At 40.9% G+C, this 20,836-nt stretch overlaps 1 protein-coding gene across 39 annotated transcripts in view; it reads right to left on the reverse strand.

The window, feature by feature from the left end:
- RIMS2 (regulating synaptic membrane exocytosis 2) overlaps positions 1–20,836 on the reverse strand; it is a 765,985-nt gene that overhangs the window by 486,334 nt on the left and 258,815 nt on the right. For 15 of the 39 annotated variants that reach the window (XM_065398095.1, XM_065398094.1, XM_065398103.1 and 12 more), the window contains exon 1: positions 3,317–3,438. The exons of 23 other annotated variants lie outside the window; for them this stretch is intronic. In XM_065398095.1, coding sequence (XP_065254167.1) covers positions 3,317–3,438 — 122 coding nt within the window. Of the gene's footprint in view, positions 1–845; positions 882–3,316; positions 3,439–20,836 lie in introns of those variants that run through there. One more of the 39 variants, XM_065398081.1, reaches the window with a different exon arrangement.

Genomic DNA, 20,836 nt, shown 5'->3' on the forward strand with positions numbered 1-20,836 from the left:
AAAAAAAAAGATAAAAGATGTACTGATTTCTGTTTCTGCACCTTTTATTTCAACTGCAAGATAAAAATCATAAACAAGGGGAGTTTATTCCATACACTAGCTAGTCACCAGGTGGAGAGCAAACACATACTCCGTGCAGAAAAATTCTGCTTTCACAATAATAATCACAGTTAGATAGAAAGATCCTATTTAACCCAATGCACAAGTACGTATCACCATGATCCACAATTCAGAAGACCAGAGTTTCTGAAGTAAACTCATGGCTCTTGCTGCTTCAGCTAGATGGAGTTGGAAATGTCAGGGAAGTGACACTTAGCGTCTGGGGGAGGGCACAGCATACAGAACATTGCATGTTTGCACACCACCACAGCAGCTTATGGAACAGTGTTTCCGTTTATTTAGCAGAGGCTAACTAAACTCCTATCTAAATGATAGCATCATTCTACCACAACAGGAGTCCAATTTCAGTTGAGACTTCTAGGTGCTACTATAATATAAATAACTACTAAAAAGACAGACAGTCCAAGTAGAGTTCCTAACTTGGGGAGAAAAAAGCCAGCTTGATATACACCCTTGCTAGTAGGTGTTGGTGGGTTTGGGAAGCCAATGCTAGGATACTCAGTGTGTCTCGGAACAAAACACCAGCTCTCCTTATGCCCTCCAAAAAAGCCGAACGTCCCCTAGATTAAGAACCTAGATCATGTTAACATATTAATAGTGATGTGTCTCTTACTATGGTTATATGTACCTACTTTCTCACCCTCTGATCCTTAGTTTGCATTTTATATTGTATTTTATACTATATTAGTATGCTTGCTGCACTGTGCTAGTTTATGTATTAACACATTAATTTTATACTTAATATGTCAGTAGTTATCTTTCTATAGTCTGATTTTTTCAAACATGAAAACCGAAAACTGAATTAAAAAAATAATTGAAAAAGCACGAGAACTATTTCTGAATTGACAATTAACTTCAGGTCTTGGGACACAGATCACATTTGTACATCACAAAAGCACAAGTTGTTATTTTTAAAGATATTTATGTGCTTGCCTATCCATAATTCTGAAAAATTAACTCTATGTTTGAGCAATTAGTTTAGAGCAATAGTTTTACACTACTAATCAAAGTTTTCAGTGAAAAATCTACATAAAGAAGAGAAAGATGCCCATTATAATTGTTTAATTAGAAAATATAAATTGCTTTTTAAAAACCATAAAATAAATAACACAGGTAAGTAACCTCCAAAACAAATTTAGGGAAGACCTATTGCTTTCGGTGACCATTAAATAAATGACTTCTATAGAGCCCTACCATCAAGGTTCAAATTTAAAATACTGATACCTATCCAGAAGACAGAAAAAAAAACTACTTACACAATAGCCTTAAATAACTTTCAATTAATCAGATAGATAGTTTAAATTTAATTACCACAGCAAACATGACTTAGTCTCTCTGTGCTGTTAAAAACAGCACAACAGCAAGGCTTTCTGAAGCACAAAATCACTAGCTTGAAAAAACACCAAATTAGTGTCTAAAGAGGTAGAAATATCCTCAGCCTAAAATTATAAACAATATTGAGTTTGAGATTGCGTTTCCTGGTAATCCTCTTTCATTAACCAGTCCCCTGGAATAAACAATTTAAAACCTCAACCATATTAAATGCGATAAAATATTTCTCTGAATGTCTTTATGATTTGAAACTGTTATCATTTGCAGCTTCTCTCTTACAGACAGACACACACACCCCCACCCCCCTAAAAGCGTTAAATTTTCCTTTTTAAAAGGAGCATGCAGTCTGATTACTGCAAAAGCAGAAATGAGCAAATCAGGAATAGGTTCATCATGAATGCTGAGAACAGTTGCTTAGGCAATGTTGATAGCTGCAGGCCTAAGACTATGCACTTGGAGATGTGCACTGTTTTACAAGCACAGTTCATAATATACAAATTATTGCTCCATTTTGTAGATCTTCAAAGATGTTAAAGCATGGAAAAAAAGCCATGTTAGGAGAAAATCTTACCTTTGACTACAGATTTTCATTTATGTTTGAAAGGATAGCTAAATTCCTTAAATGGATTAACTTTACTTTGCTATTGTCCCTAAATTAAACATGGTTACAAACAGCAGCTTCATAAATTTGCATGACTAATTAGAAAATTATCTTTAAGATAGTAAAACTTGTGAAGAACTACATTAAATAAATATAATGATTGTATGTAAAAGAAATAGCAGCAGTAATGGAAATCCTTAGAATAATAATCTGTGAAATAAACAGATACTAGTTTTCTGATATTTTAAAGTGGAAATGTGGTGGTATTTAAGAGAAAGGAAAATCCCCTTTAACAATGGCCTTTCTTACAGATAGAGAGGGGAAGATTAAAATGTTATTTATATGTTCTGTACACTATTACTTCCCCCGTTTTCCAGAATGTTTCCATTAATGCATTATCATTATACAAAACTACAGAATTCTCTCTCCTTCCTCTGCCTTCACTCATTCTTTTAGATAAAACTCTGTATTTCTTTCACCTTTAATATTTAATAATCATATGAAAAAAGTTCTAGACATCACTTATACAGCATGTGTTTACTGAATAAAAGTAATAAGTAATATTTAATAGAGTTCACCACGAAAAAATGAAGCTAAAATACCTCTTTAGAATTCAACTACCCCATCACAACTATAAGCAACACCACTCTTTGCCATCTCCACTTCCCACAAAACAATAGCTGTTCATAACAAAATAGCCTTCAGAACTGACTGACCTACTGCAAAGCATCTACTGATCTTCTGTAATATGGCTAGTTAAAAGATTATTGAAAAGCGCTATACACATATATGTGTCGTCTGAAAACAAAGTGTTTTCTGCATATTTTGCAAATCGTATGCAGGACTGCTAATTTACATCTTCCAACAAATTATTTATGATTAAATAGCCACATCCTTGTAGCTTTAATTTTTTCACTGCCATATCCACATAAAATTGTTTTCTCAGGCATATTTGTCTGTGAATATTGACTATGTTTTTAGGATTTCACCTAATAATGCTGCCTGGTATTGGTAGCTAATAGGTTTGAAAGAGACATATACATCTTAAATATTTTATTTTAGTTATGCTGTTTTTATTCCTGAAGAACAAGTTTCATTTAAATCCTGATATAAAGCATGAAATTATGAATGGAGGGAACTCTCTGCTACAATAAAATATTAATATTTCAAAGTCTAATTATAGAGATACCAGAAAACATACATAGATATACTGTTGTCACGAGCATAGAAATGCTAAAGGAAAAATGCTTTATTTCTACTTACCTAATGTTGTTCAATGTTTGTCCAAAAAGATCATTTTGTAAAACATTTGGAGGGGATGAGAAAACCCCATGAAAATGAGATAAAACAGAATTGCAGACCTGGCGCAATGTCTCAAATTGCATTTTCTTTCTTTCCTTCCCTTTTATTTTTCCTCCCCACCTATCTTAAAAGTCATCTATTTTGCAGACACCATCAAACACAAACATGCCAGTCAAGTTCCATATTTCTCCTGATCTCTGTAAAAACTGTGTCTAAATGAGCAGGGGTTGATAGTTAATTGTACAGTCATTATTCTTCTAATTCAGTCGTAGAAGATTTAGTACCCGTGCCGCTTTCTCCTGACTGTAGCAAGAATTCTAAACAGCAGTAAGCTTTTTGGGCATTCCCAGCTGAAGTGTGAAGCTGAGCTGCTTTCATGTACTCTACTCATATTTCTCTAAGCCTATTAAAAACACGCAGTGAATAGATGCTGTCGTCAGGAGTTTCAGCACATCTGGCTGCCAGCAATAAAATCTCAGAAGTAATAAAAATGAGGACAAGGCATCCTCACAGTATTACTACTGTCTAAGAGGAGGAAGATTTCTGCATCTTCCCCTCCTCTTTCCCTCTCCTGTAAAAATGACCAACCCCTGTGACCAAGTATGTAGGTCTTTTTTTTAATGTGGAGGCAGCTGTACAGGACAGACAGACCATGCTAAAAATAGCTATTGTATTCTTCATACGATAATATGTAGTGATGAGACTGTAACAATAGGCCTTTTGTCTCTTGTATTTGAAAAGCTATGCTGTACCTTGCATGAGATAATAGGATATTCATCTCTTAACTATTTTAATTTATTCTGAGTTCTATTCTGTAATACTGTTCAGTTACATACTATACATATAACATTGAGGCACTGATTTGTCACAGATATTTAAAAAATAATCCAAAATGAATTGTCACTCATCTATACAATATACTCCAAAATAAGAAGCCTTCAGCACCTTTTCAAAGTTTATTGCACATAATCAACCATGTTAGTAGTGATCAAGACAATCATTGCATCAAGTATTCCATACCTGTCTAACCCCAAGGAAAGCTATAGTCTTGGAAACCTATTGCTTTGGTGCATGTGCAGTACAGTAAGTCAATGAGCAGGAGACAGAACTGTTCATTTGATGGAATACAGTTAGATTTTGCAGTGTAATGTGCTCAGTGAACACTGTTTAAAAATCTGACAAATAACTGTCCATGAATGCAAATTATTTTTTTCCTTTTTCTTTCAATACTCAGTTAGGCCAAATTATAGCATAACATTACAATATATCCAATTACTGTCAAATTGAAGAATATCAATTAATAAGATTTTCCTTAGAATCTCTTATTGTCTATGTACTGCTTTAAACATCTCACCAACTAATTACAAAATCCCCAAATAAACGATCATAAAATGAGGGCTATTATTAAAGCCTGAGCACGAAAAGCGATTTTAACCCTCAAGGAAAAGGAAATAAGCAACCTTCCAACTAATTAAAAAGCTGCATCGATGGGCTCAGAAGGGAGTCCCTATCCAGTCTTCCCAGGCCAGAAAGATGGCAGCCACAACACAGAGCTTTCACAGGAGAAGGTGGATAGGGGGGATGGGAAGTGGGAAACATTTCCAAGTTTGTGAAAGGGATACAGAGGATTCCCCACTGACACCTGTGTTAAATAATCTTTCTAAAAACATAATGGAGAAAAATTATGAATTAAATCAAGACAAATATTATCACAGTCTATATTAGAGAATACTGGGAGAAGGAGTCTTTAGCTTCTTTAATTCAGGTAATAGCAAGATACCATGCATCATTGAAATATGTTTATATCTGAGAAACATATAGAGGAAGCAAGCTTGAAGCACAACTATGTAGGGCAACTGTAGTAACTCATTCCTACAGAGCACATTCTTTATGGATATTTTACTGTAAGAGAAAGAATGAGAACTTGACTCCTGAAACTAGCTAATCCGGATGAGGGGGGAAAATGACATTTTTATATAATGCATTGAAATTAGTCTGTCTACATTCCATCACAAAGATATACAGCTAAAGATTCCATTGCATCAGTCAAGATGTATAACTGCTTCCTGCTAAATGTGGTCCCAAGCCTCATGCAATTACTAGGTTTGTGACAGTCTGTTAATAGTACTGAGGCAATGTGGTCCAGTGATAAGGTACAAGACTGGTAGTCTGGAGACCTCTGTTTTATTCCTAATTCCAGCTACATAACTACACTGCTGGGTGACCTTGCTCACATCACCAAAGCCAAAATACTCACAGTTGGCACCCAAATATGAACATTTTGGCATTAGCCTCTTGGTGCTTTTGTTTTCATATCTGTAAAGGTAATGATACAAACCCTCCTTTGTAAAACAGGTTGAGAACTACTGATTAAAATGTAGTACATACTTTAAAATTTTCCTGTTCTATTTTTACTCTTGGATAAGGATTTAACAGTAATCTTCTCAAAGTGTAGAGAATACTTTCTCATTCAAGTAATACCATTCCTAACGGTAAAAAAGTAAAAGGAAACCTATTAAAATCACCCACCTACTGTAACTGCTACTAGAAGAGAGGTAGGTAATTGGTTGTATTTGTGCAAACACACATAAATATACTTTTTCTTACTCTTATTCCTTTGTCCCTAATCTACATAATAAGATTCTAGGAATGTCACTCTGTGTGTCACTCTGAAGCCTAAAATGCCTGTTGGATGAGTGTGAAGCCATGGAAGCAGCTACAAGCACGGTTTAGAGCTCTTTTTCTTCAGAATATCACCAGGTCGAATCATCACTGGGTTTTGTGGTCTGTTACCATCCAATTTTTAAGTTCTCAGCCATTTTGACTTACAAATTACACTTGTGAGGTGTACAGACATAGTAAGGCATGTACCATACCAGGGGTAGGCAACCTATGGCACGGGTGCCAAAGGCGGCACGCGAGCTGATTTTCAGTGGCACTCGCATTGCCCAGGTCCTGGCCACTGGTCCGGGGGGCTCTGCATTTTAATTTAATTTTAAATGAAGTTTCTTCAACATTTTAAAAACCTTATTTACTTTACATACAACAAGAGTTTAGTTCTACATTATAGACTTATAGAAAGAGACCTTCTAAAAACGTTAAAATGTATTACTGGCACACGAAACCTTAAATCAGAGTGAATAAATGAAGACTCGGCACACCACTTCTGAAAGGTTGCCGGCCCCTGTACTATACCATGCCAAGAGAACATTGTGAGATCAGAGGTAACTCAACCCATCACCACCCTTACTCGACAGTGAATTTGCATGCAACAAGTTCATTGGTTGTATGAGGGAGACTGCACAGATGGTAGATTACTTGGCCCAACTGCTACACTCAGGCACACAACTGCCACCTACAGAAATCAACACACATCTCCCAGCTCAACCCCCACCCACATAATACCACAACCAGCATACACAATAACCCCAAGTGCACACAGGCCCTCAGCACAGCACACATCCCTCATTCTCTGCCCACACAAATCCACACAATTCCCCCAATAGAACACAACCCACACATAAATCAACCCAGCCACCCACACAACACCACAACCAGCACACACACTATTGTGGGGTGGGGAAGTATATTGGGACAAAGAGGCAGGTGAGACTGAGATGGGAGAGAAGAGAAAATGGGGCTGAGACAGGTGGGGCAAGGAGACTGGGACTGGTAGCAGAGGGGAGGATGAGACTAATTGGGCAGGAAGGCTGGGAGCCAGTGAGGGATACATGAGGATACTGGGAGCCAGCTGGATGGGGGTGAACACTGAGATTGGATGAGGAGCTGGGACAATGGGGGAGATTGTGACTGGTTGGACAAGGAGACTGTGACTAAGAATCAGTATGGGGGAAATGAAGGCAGGGGAAAGGGGAACAGATCTGACAAAAGACAGGGAGAGACAGATCAGAAGAAGAGCTATGAGGGAGGAACTGGGACTGGCTGGGCAAGGAGACTAAGTGTGGGAAGAATGAAAGACTTGGAGTGGGTGGGGAGATTGGGGCTCAGACACCAAGCCCAGAAAGGGTGGCTAGGACTTGGCTGTGCAAGGAGACTGGGACTGGAATTAGAAGTCTAAGGGGCTGAGACTGGGGCTGAGAAGGTGAGGGGAATAGGACTGGGACAAGGAGCCAGAGATGGGGAAGACACAGTACTGGAAAAGGGACAAGTTGGAGAGGATGGGGCATAAGGGATCAAAACTTGTAACGAATGCGCAGAAATGTCTGTGCCTGCTAGATAACACTCCCCTTCACAGCCTGAAATGGATCCCAAGATTCTTGAATCTCACAGTTCCTCTGTTGTCAGCAAAATATGAGTCTATAAATATCTATGAAACCCCCTGGTAAAATGTGTTTCATTCTTCTCTAATGTTGGTCCACATAAAGCATGAGCCTAGAACTGCTATCAGTTATTTCATTAGCTCAAGTAGTAAAGGTCTGTGTGGTGGATCTAAAGACTCCAACACTGCTGATTCATAGAGTTCAAGGCCACAAGGGACCATGGTGATCATCTAGTCTGACCTCCTGTATAACACAGGCCATACAACTTCCCCACAATAATTCCTAGAGCATATCATTAGAAAAATGTCCGAACTGGATATAAAAATTGTCAGTGATAGAGAATCCATCAGAACCCCTCTGTAAACTGTTCCAATGGTTAATTACCCTCACTATTAATAATGTTATTTCCAGTCTGAATTTGTCTAGCATCAACTTTCAGCCATTGGATTGTGTTATACACCTTCCACCACTATACTGAAGAGCCTACTATTAAATATTTGTTTCCCATGTATTTACTTATAGACTGTAAACAAGTCACCCTTTTAACCTTCTCTTTGTTAAACTAAATAAATTGAGCTTCTTGAGTCTATAAAGGCATGTTTTATAATCAGGTAATCATTCTCGTCATGCCCAAGCAGAAGACCAGTGCAATGGAGGTAGCCGCTTGGAGTCTTAGGAGAATAAGGATTGCAACACAGCCTTGGACCTGGAGACTTCAATAACAGAGTAATGCTTGGTAAGTGTATGAATAGACCTTCCAAGATGTCTGGCACACAAATGTCCGAGATAGACTCATTCTTCAATGACACCACTGAAGCTGCTTGAGCTCTGGTAGAGTTAGCCCTCAGAGTAGAAGGTGGTTCTAGTTTCGCTAACTCAGAAAGTTCTTACACTGCCAGAAATCCATTTTGATAGTCTCTGAACTGAGATTGCCTTGTTTTTCAGTCTTTCCATTATAGCAACAAAGAGTCTTGATGAAGACATGAACTGCTTTGTATTTGAAGATGGAATGCCAGAGCATGTCTGATGTCTAAGATGTGGGCCGTTACTTCTATCTTGGAAGTATGTGCCATGGGAAAGAAAATGCACAGGTGAATTTGTTGATTCAGATGGAATTCTGTGACCACCTCATGTAGAAACTATGGATGAGTTCTTAGAGACACCTTGTCAGGATAGACCATATTAGGAGGGTCATCCATTAGGGCTTGAATCTCTCGTCTCTCTGGCTGAAGTGATAGGCACCAAGAATGATGTCTTCAATGTGTTGGAAGGCTTGACTCCCTGCTGGGGTGTCCTTTTGTGGTTAGTCACCTCTTGTCATGACTCAGCCCTCCATCCAGGTCACATTTTAATCCCATCCCTTCTGGGGTAAACAAAGAGCCCAATAAATTAAACTCAAATAAACATAACTGTTCACCAAGGCTTACTCATCTGCAGACGCTTCACTCTTTCCTGGGCTCTGCAGGGTTAGCCTCCCACTCTTTTGAAGAGCAACACTTCTCAGGGCTTTCTCCCTAGAGGCCTGGCTCCAAATTCAATAGTCCTTCTTCCATTTGCATCAAGTAGGGCTGTCAAGCGATTAAAAAAATTAATCGCGATTAATCGTGCGATTAATCATGCTGTTACACAGTAATAGAATACCATTTATTTAAATATTTTTAGATGTTCTACATTTTCAAATATATTGATTTTAATTACAACACAGAATACAAAATGTACAGTGCTCACTTAATATTTATTTTTATTACAAATATTTGCACTGTAAAAAAACAAAAGAAATGGTATTTTTCAATTACCCCATTACAAGTATTGTAGTGCAAAGTCTTTATCATGAAAGTTGAATTTAAAAATGTAGAATTATGTACAAATAATAACTGCATTCAAAAATAAAACAGTGTAAAACTTTAGAGCCTACAAGTCCACTCAGTCCTACTTCTTGTTCAGCAAATTGCTCAGACAAACAAGTTCGGTTACAATTTTCAGGAGTTAATGCTGCCCACATCTTTTTTCAGTGTCACCTGAAAGTGAGAACAGGCGTTCGCATGGCACTGTTTAGCCGGCATCGCAAGGTATTTACGTGCCAGATGCGCTAAAGATTCATATGTCCCTTCATGCGTCAACCACCATTCCAGAATATATGTGTCCATGCTGATGACTGGTTCTGCTCGATAACGATCCAAAGCGGTGCGGACCGACGCATGTTCATTTTCATTATCTGAGTCAGATGCCACCAGCAGAAGACTGATTTTCTTTTTTGGTGTTTCGGGTTCTGTAGTTTCCACATTGGAGTGTTGCTCTTTTAAGACTTCTGAAAGCATGCTCCACACCTTGTCCCTCTCAGATTTTGGAAGGCATTTCAGATTCTTAAACCCTTGGGTCGAGTGCAGTATCTATCCTTACAAATCTCACATTGGTACCTTCTTTGTGTTTTGTCAGATCTGCAGTGAAAGTGTTCTTAAAATGAACAACGTGTGCTGGGTCATCATCCGAGACTGCTATAACATGAAATATATGGCAGAATGTGGGTAAAATAGAGCAGGAGGTATACAATTCTCCCCCAAGGAGTTCAGTCACAAATTTAATTAATGAATTTTTTTTAACGAGCGTCATCAGCATGGAAGCATGTCCTCTGATGGCTGAAGCATGAAGGGGCATTTGAATGGTTAGCATATCTGGCACGTAAATATCTTGCAATGCCGGCTACAAAAGTGCCATGTGAACACCTGTTCTCACTTTAAGGTGACACTGTAAAAAGAAGCGAGCAGCATTATCTCCCGTAAATGTAAACAAACGCGTTTGTCTTAGCGGTTGGCTGAACAGGAATAAGGACTGAGCGGACTTGTAGGCTCTAAAGTTTTATACAGTTTTGTTTTTGAGTGCAGTTATGTAACAAAAAAATCTACATTTGAAATCGACACTTTCACGACAAAGAGATTGCACTACGGTACTTCTATGAGGTGAATTGAAAAATACTATTTGTTTTGTTTATCATTTTTACAGTGCAAATATTTGTAATAATATAAAGCTGTACACTTTGTATTCTGTGTTGTAATTGAAGTCAATATATTTGAAAATGTAGAAAAACATCCAAAAATATTTAATAAATTTCAATTGGGATTCTATTGTTTAACAGTGTGACTAAAACTGCGATTAATCGCGATTAATTTTTTTAATCTTAATTAATTATTTTTAGTTAATCATGTGAGTTAACTGCGATTAATAGACAGCCCTAGAATCAAGGTGTTTCCATACCACCTTTCCCAGTGCCCGGTAGGGGAAACCAGGCCCTCCCTTTGAGTTCTGGTCCTGAGACCGTGTGGCGAGCAGCTACAGTTCCCTTAGAATCCTCACTGCCTGCCTAGATTTCTTCCTAACTTGGCCTTCTTTCAGGTCCTTTCCCACAACTCCTCCCTGGGCTTACTTTACATATTCCTCTCTATAGGCCCTTCCTTCAGTTTCTAGCAAACAGAAAGGGACTGCAGAGTTCTTCCTCTCTCTCCCTGCAGTGCCCTTTTCATCCAGCTTTCTTCCTCCCTCTTCCTGCAGTCCCCTTCTCACCCAGGTTCCTCCTCTTTATGTTTACCATACAGTTCCTTCCCCAGCTGGGCTTCATCTTCAGTTGGGCCTTATTAACCCTTCAGGGGCAACCTGGTGCCTTAATGGAGCTCACTAGTTCCAGTTAACCCTTTTAGTGCCAGTGTGAACCTTACATCCCATCCCAAATGCAATAAGAAACATATTGCCATTAGTTTGAATGGAGGTCCCATAAGAGCTGAGAGTACCAAGTTAAGGTCCCATGGTGTGACTGATTCCTTAACAGGTGGGAATACCTTGATCAGATCTTTCAAGAATATTATCACAGTCTGGTGAGAAAAAACGATTTCACCTTCTGCCGATGGGTGATGTGCTGACATAGCCACCAGATATACTTTGACTGAGCTCAGTGATAAGTTTTCCAGCAAATAGTCTAGAATTACTGGTATAGACTTCTGTCTGCAACAACAGGCAAATTGTGTCTATTTCACTAGGCAGGTTTTGCTTGTAAAGTATTTCCTGCTGTTGACCAGAATGTCCCAGACTGGAGAATAGCAGACTTGCTCTATAGTTGACATCCACCCAACAGCTATACTGTGAGATAGAGGGACTTCAGATCTGGATGTGGGATCTTCCATTTGCTCTGTGATAGCAGGTCTGGAAGTAGAAGTAAAGTCTTGGGCTGGGAGGTCAAGAGGCTCAGGATATCTAGGAACCAAAACTGCCTTGACCACTCTGGAGCTATCAAAATCAGCTTGTTTGAATCTTGTCTGATATTAAAGAGACAAGGTGGGTGAGGTGATATCTTTTATTGGAACAACTTCTGTTGGTGAAAGAGACAAGCTTTCAAGCTTACACAGAGCTCTTCTTTAGAGCTCTGATCTTGTGCAGAATTCTGGGAAATAATGGGACTATCAGGTAGGTGTACAGTATACACCCTGTCCATGAAATTAGAAAAGCAATATACAGGAAGGCTGGGCTCAAGTTCCCCCTAGCACTTGCTGTTTTGTGTCACAAACAGGTCCACTTGAGGATAACCCCATCCAAAAATATGTTTTAGAGGACTGAGTCTTTGATTTTCCACTCATGGTTTGAAGAGAAGTGCCTGCTCAAATTATCTGCTACCCTGTTCTGCAGACCAGGTAAGCGTAGAGAGCGAGAGAGGGAGAGCTGGTGCCTGATGCACCAGTTCCACAGCCTAATTCAGCATTTCTCATATGCGGCCACCAGTGGATTTTTTTATGGCACGACAGTCTCCAAAGCCTGGGCGGAGATTGGGGGAGGGACAAAGCAGCAACCCCTCCCTGCAGCACTAAGCTGTTGCTCCTGAATAGTTGTTACCAAGAGCAGTGAGATATGCCGCCCTGATGTTTGTGTTCGTGCCGCCAGCAGGGATCAGCACCCTGCACCATGCAGCCTCCTCAGGAGCTCTGGGCAGTGCCTCTGGAGATGCATGGGGTTGGAGTGTGTGCTGCCAGAGACGGCTATTGTCAGTGGAGGCAGCTGTGGTGCTTGGTCACCAGGGTGCTCCCCTGGGCAGCTCCCCCACTCCCACCAGGCTGGGGCACATGGAGCTAGGGTCTCTGCAGGCAGACGGTGAGTTCCTGACCCACTTTCCCCAAGATAGGCTCTCACTGAAGGGACGCGGGAGGCAGGGACAGAGAGATGGGTTTGTTGGAGCCACCAGCGAATTGGTGGCCACACTCTGAGGCCACCAAAAAATTTGTTGTGAGAACCCTTGGCCAAATTGCTTCTTGGTATAGTGGAGAGAATGTCGCCCCCTACCTGCTTGTGGATGTAGAACTTGGTCATTGTATTGTTTGTCATTATCTGGACATACTGATCTCTGAAGTAGAAGATTTGCAGATTGCTCTGAGTTCCAAGAGGTTGATATACATTCACACTTCTCTGCATATGTAGATCATCCATATGTGCTTCCCATCCCAGGAACAAGACTTCCCTCCCTATAGTTTTGGATGGGAAGGGACATGTGAAGGGAACTCCTCTACAGGCATTTGTGGGGTTCTTCTATTACTTCAGGGATAATAGAACTAGTGGAGGCACACAGAGGGCCATATCTACATGATGTCTAACTGGGGCATACAGTGATCTCAGCCAGCCTTGCATGCATCAGACATCATGAAGACTACGTGTCTGAGAAAGGCAAGGTACATTCTCACCACGGTGTCTGGATTTGGCGCTAGTTGTAAGATCAGAGTAGATAAGTTTTGGAATCTGTCCTGCAGCAGGCTATGGACTAGGTTGAATCTAGGATTGCTCTGATTAATTTAATTCTTTGGATCAGGCCCTATAACACAGCTCACCTGAAGGCTGTCAGCAGGCTTCAGGGAGAGTATTGTGATTCCCCTAGTCACTAGGGCCTAGTGCCAATGAAGGCAGCTTGGGCAGCACTCCCCATCCATGAACTGGCCTGGTGGTTACACCAAAAGAACTCAAGGTCTTGAGTTTCACAGGCTGCAAAACTAGTTCTGGATGACTATAGGGAAACCAGGAACATTCCATTTATATTTAGGAAAAAATACAAGGATAAACTTTTAACCTAGTGATCAGTTTACATTTTGTACGTTTAAATTAATCTATATCTTTTTAACATGCCCATCATTGAGGTATTTGAGCCCAAGGAATGTAATCTTCACAGCAAAAAAGGAAAAGCAAATGTCTTTTTTTTTTTTTAAATGAAAGCTGAAATTAACCTTGACATTTCCCCCAAAAAGTCGATGAATGTAGACTTCACAAGTCCCAGAGGCCAGCTTTGGATAACAGATTCCAGTTCAATCTTGGAGTTTTCCTTAGCAGAGAATGCCAACCATACCTAATTACGTGCTGCAGTTTTGTGATGAGATTGAATAATTCATTTCCAAATGACTAGTCCCAGTCTCAGAGGTAAAGAGTAGGGGCTTAACTACTAACTACTGACTATTCTGGCTTTTTTAAGTTGATAGAGGTGACAACAAGCAATTTAAGCACAAGATTTTACCTAATTGTTACAATTTGGAAGGGAATACCCTCTAAATTGGACATAATTATGAGATGAGATTATCTTCATGACTTTGCTGTCACCAAATTTCAAAGGTTCACTGACCCATTGTTTATGGCCAAATTTAGGTTTTCTTTAAGGGGAAAAAAAGGAGCGAATTACAAAACTTAATTTGAATAGAAATGTTTAAATTAGTTTTGTTTTAATGTGAATTAATTCCGATTTTATTTAACATTTCTCTGCACTGCTGGAAACCCAAACAACAGAATTGTGGGTCTGATGTTGCTCCCACTAGAAGTCAATGGGAAATATGCCTCAACTCAAATGGGAAGTCCTCTTATTGATATTAATCTGGCCCTGCATGAGAAACAGAAACTGACCTTACCAGTCTAGTTTCACTTTCCAAGATGAGTGAGATACAAGAAACAAATAAAAAAACACCACAAATTTAACATATACTTTAAAAAATATTTCAATATTAATGTCAATTATACAAATGGGGTATGTATTAATTTTTATCTGCTGGTGTTTCATTTTGAAATATATGAGTTGCCTTAGACCAAACAGGCCTGCAACTATAATTATTTCAAAGATATCTTAACAAAAAACTTTAGGTATAGATAAACTTCCTTAGATCAATGTTTCAATGGAATTTTCAAGTACTTTAATATATAAATTGAAGGAAGACATGGGCAAACTTTTTCAAATAAAATAAAAAGCAATGCAAACCATCACGCAACACTTATGATTAAAAACAATGGATAATTTTCCCCTCCTTTATTTTTCATCTCTCTCTAACCCTCATAAGAATTACATGATTCCTGGCTTCTAACTTGCAGAACTGGAGCAGAAAACTGCTGCTGTATTTAGTGGTTGAGGTACACAATTCAAAAGAGAGCAAAGAACCATAAAGGGCCAGATTCTGCTCTTACTTACACTAGTCATACACTGATGTAACTCCACTGTGTTAAATAAAGTTACTTCTGATTTACATTGGTGGAACAGAGCAGAAACATGAAAAGGAGGGCTAAAGTCATAGTGAAGGCATGGTAGCTCTGTAGTAATTCCCTGCACCTGAGAGATTATCGATGGCTCACAGTTAGAGATCTACAGGCAGAGGTTAGGGTTGGAAATCAGCAGGTCTTTGTTGCATGCTCCCCATAAACCCCCAAATCAGCAGAATTTCACTCAGAACTCTAATTGGACCAGAATTCACTTTCCCTTCCCAAAGGAGTATATGGCTCAGGAATGGTAGACAGATAATAAAAAGGAAGAACAAATCTCTTGTGGAAGTGAATAACAGAGAGTTTTAAAAATCATTATTTTTTCTTTCTTCTTTAATGTTATTGTTATAGTTGCTGCTATGGTTTATCATGCACAGTAGATATGTATTTTAAAATCATGTAACCTAATACACCATAAAGACTCCATGAGTGATTATAGATTAATATTAATATTAATGACATAATATGTACTCCAGAGGGCCTACACTTATGCTGTATCATATGCATCCTTAATTAGGAATAAAGTAAAAACTGCCAAAAGCCAAGCAGAGTTGGACCTTGCGAGGAATTAAAACCAACCGTGAAAAGGTTCTATAGATATTTAAATAAAAAGAAAAGAAGGAAAGAAGTGGGACTGCTAAACACTGAGGATGGGATGGAGATTAAAGATAATCTAGACATGGCCCAACACCTAAACAAATACTTTGCCTCAGTTTTTAATATGGCTAATGAAGAGTTTAGGGGTAGTGGCAGGATGGCTAATGGGAAAGAGAATATGGAAGAAAAGGTTACTCACCTTGTCCAGTAATGTAGGTTCTTTGAGATGTAGGTTCTCTGTGGGTGCTCCACTCCACTCTAGGTGTTTGTGCGCCCCTGTGCTCATAATCGGAGATTTATGGTAGCAGTGCCCGGTTGGGTCACACATGCACAGTCCACTTCAGGCAGTTAACTAGCGCTGTGCGACCAACCCCCCTCAGTTCCTTCTCTACTGAGAGCCTAGCAATAACTCTGAAGTAGAGGAGAGGAGAGAGGGTAGTGGAGCACCCACGGGGGGACACATCTCGAAGAACCTATGTTACTGCACAAGGTAAGTAGCTTTCTCTTCTTCTTTGAATGATGTCCCTGTGGGTGCTCCACTCTAGGTGACTTCAGAGCAGTGCCCTCCGGTAGGAGGAGGGAGCTTCAGAGTTGAAGTCATAGCAGATGAGTGTACGATGAGTCCAAACAGGGCATCGGAGGTTGCCTGATGTTCTAAAGCGTAATGTTGAGTAAATGTATGAACTGAAGCCCAAGTTGCAGTCTTACAGATTTCCGCAATGGGGACATTGTTAAGGAACACTATAGAGGTCGATAAAGCCCTGGTGGAATGCGTGTGAATCCCCGTAGGGGGATGTTGACCATGTTGGGAGTAACATAGTTTTATGCAATCTGAAATCTATTTGGAGAGCCTCTGTGTAGATATGGCGTTCCCTTTGGATCGTTCAGTGATTCGGAGACTTATGGAATGCTTTTGTTCTACGTAAAAGATGATTGTCCTGCGTACATCCAGGGTATGTAGTCTGGATTGTTGTCTATCCTGGTGGGGCTTAGGGTAGAATGTCAGAAGGTAGATAGGTTGATTGAGGTGAAATGATGAGACGATCCCGGGCAAAAACTTAGGATGTGGTCTCAAAGAAACTATCTTTGAAAAAGATTGTGTATGTGTAGGGATATTAAGGAAGGTACTAACAGTGATTCCCCCAAGAGACAGTGACCCCCTCATAATTTGGCCCCCACACTTTAAAATCCAACAGTTTCACCAAGTACAAAAATCTCTTGGGTCTTCTGTTAAAACTTGTAAGCTACTGTCTGTAGAAACCATTGATTATATCTATCCTGTGAAAGATACTTTACTACTATGTAAAACTTACAAACAAGTTAACTGACTTTGTTCTTGAAGTAATTGATACAATGTAAACAAACACTATAAGCTGTTAAGTGACTTTCACTTCATTCAACGGCTCCTAGGACAGACCCCCCACCCTCTGTGATTAAAGGGCCGGGAGTCTCAAATGAATTAGCACACACCCCGAAAGTGGTGGAGACAGTAAATTAAAATATGGTTAAGGTATGGAATGTATGCTGATGAATGCTTGATATACATGGATGGTTAGGGAGGTGCCAGCCTAGAAAGGAAGTATCCATCGGCCAAAGAATGTGTCAAGTGGATAACCAGAAAACCCCCGGAGGGTAAACTGGGATCCACCCCATCACCTGGAAGGATGAAAAACACAAACTTTGGACAGTGTGGAGCCACCAGGAATGTGCCACTTTGGACAGGAATGTGTGCCATCTGCAGATTGAGTCAGCAACAGCAGGATGAAACAGCTCCCATAGACTAACATAGGAATTAAATCCTATAATAATGGACTCTCAAGACTGAGGACTTGAAGTCTCTGGTTCTGCTGCCAACATGGAAGGGCATCGGTGCATGCCCAACAGAGACCCAGCTCGTCCTTGTGCCCGGCTTTCCTGGCCAGTTAGCCGCCACAAGCTACGAACCCAAGCTGCAAACTCAAGCCACAGACTCAAGCAGGACTGGTAACTATGCAGCAGCTGCAAAACATCTGATAGATGTGTGTGAATGTGTGTGTGTGTGTGTATAGGTATTAGGTATAATGGGTGTGTATAAGGATTAAGATATTAATTATTGGTCATAAATCAAATTGTTATCACAATAAATGTGGCATCTTTGCCTTATCCCTCTTAATAAGATCCTGCTGGTTTTTATTCTATTGGTATAACATTTTGGTGGAGAACTGCGAAAGGGGGAATGAGAGCACCCAGTTCTCCCACCCATCTGGCAGATGTATTCGCCCCAAGGAATGCTATTGTCATAGAAAGATATAACAAAGAGCATGTCGCCATGGGTTCAAATGGAGGGCCAGTGAGGACTCGGGAAATGCATAAAGGAGAGGAGCGTTCCACTTCGCAAGGAAGGCATCACCCAGAGAGTGGCGACCAAGCCCCACCCTGGAGCAGAACTGTTGGCATTTGGTGTTTTGTGTGGTTGTGAACAGGTCTATTGTCGGGAATGCCCAATGTTTGAAAATGTTCCAGAGCATGTATGTGTCGAATTCCCACTCGTGGTCCGGGGAAAAATTCCTGCTTAATTTATCTGCCATAGTGTTCTGGCAACCAGGTAGGTATTGTGTTGTAATGTGGATATTGTGTCTGATGCACTATTGCCAGAGTCTCATGGCTTCTACACAGAGAGAGTGTGATCATGCTCCCCCTTGTCTGTTTATATAAAATATGCAAGCCACATTTTCCGGGAGGATCTGTATGGTCTTGCCTTTGAAGATCGGTAGGAAGTGGGAGCAAGCGCTGCGAACGGCTCTTAGTTCTAAGAGATTTATGTGCAGAAGAGTTTCCACTGGGAACCAGCATCCCTGGATAGAGTGTGGGTGTAGATGTGCTCCCCAACCCAGAAGTGATGCATCTGTCGTGATGGTCATCATTGGGGGAGTTTGCGCGAAAGGCACTTCTACGCAGATGTTGTCTGGTTGAGTCCCCCAGAGAAGGGGGACTCTTTTACCTTGTTTGGTACCGTGATGTGCTTGTTTATATTGTGCCTGTGTGGGACATAACTGAGCAGCCTCAGGCTTAAAGGCACCTCATATGGAGTCGTGCATGTCTGACAATGTATGTCGTAGAAGCCATGTGGCCTAGTAGTTGTAGGCATGTTCTGGCAGTGAACTGTGGGCTGATTTGTACTGTAGCAATCAGGTTGGTCAATATGAGGAATTGCTGTTGTGGTAGAGAGGCCGTCGCCTCGAGAGAGTTGAGGGAGGCTCCAATGAACTCTATTTCTTGCACATGTGCTAGTGTGAACTTTTGTGCATTTACTTGGAGGCCTAATCCCATAAATAGAGCGAGTGTCTGTTCTGTGGCATCTATCGCCGCTTGCTGCGTTGGTACTTTGAGCAGGCAATCTTCCAAATACAGGAATATCATAATTCATTTTCTGCGTAGATGCGTCTTAAAAAAAAAACTTGAGGGACAGTGGATAGGCCAAAAGGAAGGACCTTGTATTGGAAATTATGTGGGCCTATTACAAATCGGAGAAAAGGCCGGTGTGAGGGATTGATGGTTATATGAAAATACACATCCTGAAGATCAAGGGCAGAGAAGCAGTCCCCTCTTTCTAACGCTGGCATTATGGTGGCTAGCATGACCATCTTGAAGTGTTTGGTTTTCACGAACTTGTTGAGAAGTTGGAGATCGAGAATGGGTCTTCATCCCCGTTGTTTTCTGTGTGAGAAAATAATGTGAGTAGATGCCCTTCCCTCTGTATTTTGGTGGTACCAGTTCTGTTACACCTAGATGTATAAGGTGGTCTACCTCTTGCAGTAGATGTTCGTGAGACGGGTCCCTGAAAAGGGAGAGAGAGGGAGGGGGATTAGGAGGGGTAGAAGTAAATGGGATGGAGTATCAACCTTGATTATCTCCAATACCCATCTGTCTGTTGTAATGGACTGCCAGACTAGATAGTAGGGGATAAGACGGTCAGAGAAGATCAGAGAGATTGGAGTTGGTTCCAGCATTGAAAGACATGGCGTTCTCGGGCTCTCGACCAACACATCAAAATAGATGGTGGGATGTGGCAGCTTGTGGTGGAGGCTGTCGTCTCCTTGAGGGCTTCTGTTTACGACCCTGAGGTTCGTATTGTCTGTTGGGCTGGGTGGATCGGAACCATTGTGGGATATAATATTTACTCTGTCTTCTCTTATTCCTAAGGGTATAAATACCCAGGGATTTCAGAGTTGCTCTTCAGTCTTTCAGTGTGTGTAAAGACTCATCAGTCTTGGCCATGAAGAGTTTGGGACTGTCGAACAGAAGATCTTCAACCGTCGATTGAACCTCTCTGGAAAAGCCAGAGAGATGCAACCAAGCAGCTCTCCTCATGGCAATCGCAGTAGCTATAGACTGTGTTGCCATGTCTGTGGAGTCAAGGGGCATGATGGTGTCGTCAGGAGAAGATGAAGAAAAGTGAAGGGTATGTTCAATGTCCTGGTCCTGGTCAGAGTATTCATCCTGTTCTGCTGGCACATCCTCAGGGGGCTGAGACAGTCCCACTACCGATGGCGCAGGTGATGGATGTGGGCTCTCATGGGAGGGCTGGGAGGTTTGTGATGGTAAGCAGGATGTGCCATCCATGTCGTCAATGGGTACCCATACCATTGGGGTTCTTTGTGTGCAGTATAATGGCCTCTGTGTGATGAAGCATGTGCTGCCATACTGCAGGTGGGAGAAGAGTGGCGGGAATAAATCTCTCCATCATTGACATCTTCCTCGTCGCTTGAAAGAGGGGAGGCTGAACTAGGTGGAGTGGAAGGTGACTCGGTATCGAGCAAGTTAGGATAACATCAGTGCTGAGGATAGGCGAATCAGGCATTGAGGGGACTGCCAAATCCTTTTGTAGTAAGAATTGACTTGATACTGACAGTGGCGGTGCCGTTGAGGTCATAGCAGTTGGAGCCGCAGGTTGTGTTGGTACGGACATGCATGCGGTTGCAGCATACCACCTATAGAAGACAGCATGGCTTTCAATTGCACTGAGCTGCTGGGTGCAGTCCATCTGGTTGGCTCCGGTGGTGCTGAGGCATGAGATTTCACTTTCCCC

Source organism: Emys orbicularis, chromosome 2 (genome assembly GCF_028017835.1).
Source record: "Emys orbicularis isolate rEmyOrb1 chromosome 2, rEmyOrb1.hap1, whole genome shotgun sequence".
Taxonomy (NCBI): domain Eukaryota; kingdom Metazoa; phylum Chordata; order Testudines; family Emydidae; genus Emys; species Emys orbicularis.